General features: G+C 60.1%; 1 protein-coding gene across 1 annotated transcript in view; it reads left to right on the top strand.

Moving 5' to 3' along the window:
- LEMD2 (LEM domain nuclear envelope protein 2) overlaps nt 1-1641 on the top strand; it is a 17294-nt gene extending 15653 nt beyond the window's left edge. Inside the window, exon 9 of the mRNA XM_024766052.1 lies at nt 304-1641. Within this exon, the coding sequence (XP_024621820.1) occupies nt 304-454 (151 nt within the window). The 3' untranslated portion in view covers nt 455-1641. The remainder of the gene's footprint in view (nt 1-303) is intronic.
- Nucleotides 1642-1993: the final 352 nt, after the last annotated feature.

Below are 1993 nucleotides of genomic sequence, written 5' to 3'. Positions count from 1 at the left end.
GGGGGGGGGGGGGGGGGGGTGCTCCAGCCCCTTTCAGCTCACTTTAATTGAACGCTTTTGGAGCGGAGAATGTTGAGGAATCATTTCTCGGGGACCCAAGAAATTTCTCTCCTCTGCAGGAGTCCAGTTAGTACCTGACCGCTCTTCTTCCCGCAGATAAATTCTGTGTGGGATCTTGGAGCTTTGTGCCCTCTTTTGTACAGAGGGCATCCAGAGACCAGCCTGCCTCTCTCGGCAGCGCTGGGCACAGCGGCCAAGGGCGCCGCCTGCCTGCTGAGCCTGCACCCCCATCCCTCGTTGCAGGAGACGCATGAAGCGGGTCTGGGACCGGGCCGTGGAGTTCCTGGCCTCCAACGAATCCCGGATCCAGACAGAGTCCCACCGCGTGGCCGGAGAAGACATGCTGGTGTGGAGATGGACTAAGCCCTCTTCCTTCTCTGACTCAGAGCGATAAACCCTGGGCGGGGCCTGTTCCCAATCAGCCTGTCCCCGGCCAGTCCCCTCCAGGGGCGTGAGAGGGCCACCATCCTGCTGGTGCTGAGTTCACACTTGCCTTGACTATCACCCTCCTCCTGACCCTGGTTCCAAAGGTGTCTCTGTGAGACTCTTCAGAGACGAGCTTTCAGAAGGAAAGCGTGGGCTTCCTCGAAAGGCCAGGTGGGCAGCTGCCCTCTGCGTTGGTCCGATCCTCTCTGCCCCATTTTGCTGGCAGAAAGGGGAGAAGGGTTTTTCATGGAAAGATAAAAGCTCAGCAGCCATGAGCCCCTGCAGAGCAAGTGTGCAGCTGGGTGTGTGGAGCACGCGGCAGGGAGGTGGGCCCTGCGCCCGTGGGAGGTGGGTCGGGGTGGTGGCTGGGACGGCAGGGGTTGGGGAGCAGCTTGGTCATGTGCCTTCGGGGGGTGTTACGTGGAGCTCAAGGGTGAGGGGAGAAAGCCTGTCCTCTAGCTGGATTGGGCCTCTTATCCCGGAGGGGTAAGGTGCTAGAAATTAGAACAAGTATTGTAGGAGAACTGTCTAGACACGCGGCCCCGGGCACACGGGGCCTCAGGTCGGGAGGAATGAGCAGCTAGGGTTGCCCCAGGAGGAGCCTGGAGTCGGCGACAATGCGCCCCCCAGAGCGGAGAGGAGGGTCGAGCCGCCGCCAGCCCCCATCTGGGCAGCCCCACCGGAGGCGGCCTCCCCAGTCCAGGCCTGCAGCCGCGGCGCATCACTGGATCGCGCTCCAGGACCTGGGGATCCTCGCACTTCCTATGGGCGAAGATTGCCTCGTTTACGGCGACCACGCCTCCCCACCCCGCGCACTTTGGCGGGAACTTCAGCCAGTGGTTTCAGTATGCTTGGTGCGGCCGCATCTCCTCCCTCTGTTGGCCACCGGGAGCGACCCCGCTGCGCGGACCTTCGCCCGCCCGCCAGAGCCTCCCCAACAGGCGGAGCGACCTCCGGAAACCTCCGCGGGGACCTTATTAGTTAAGGGCCGGGAGCTTCTCCATCAGAGCAGCATCTCCACAAGTTCTCGTCCGCGACCGGCGGGAGAGGGGGTGAGCCGAGGAGACGGAACAGCTGCCTCCAAAAGGCATTAAGCACCTCTCTCTGGTCTTATTGGTATTTTTTGTTTCCTTAATAAAGCGCCAGTTTCTCTCATTTGAGCAATATTCTCTCTCATTTCCACTGATGTCTGGGTGATCGGCGGGGCCGGAGTCCGAGCGCCGGCTCCGTGGCAACGCAACAGTCTCATAATCAGGCTCCAACCAGAAGAAGAGACTGCGACAGGCTTCACTGTCAGGGCTGAAACTGTTGGATAAATAAACTATTTATTAAAAATGGATGTGTTTCTCGTCTGTGGTTCTCTTCCTCTCCCCTCAAAGCAATGTGTGAGGAGAGGCAACGTCCTGAGTCATTAAGCGCTGGCCCGGGAGAGGTCAGCTGGAAGAAAAGGTGGGAGCAGCCTCTCTGTGACGGGTTCTCGGGCAAACCACATACCTCGGAGCCTTGG

This window comes from Neophocaena asiaeorientalis, unplaced genomic scaffold (assembly GCF_003031525.2).
Source record: "Neophocaena asiaeorientalis asiaeorientalis breed wild unplaced genomic scaffold, Neophocaena_asiaeorientalis_V1.1 scaffold46, whole genome shotgun sequence".
Lineage (NCBI taxonomy): Eukaryota > Metazoa > Chordata > Mammalia > Artiodactyla > Phocoenidae > Neophocaena > Neophocaena asiaeorientalis.
The sequence above is the reverse complement of the archived record's forward strand: the minus strand, read 5'-3'. Positions and strand labels throughout refer to the sequence as shown.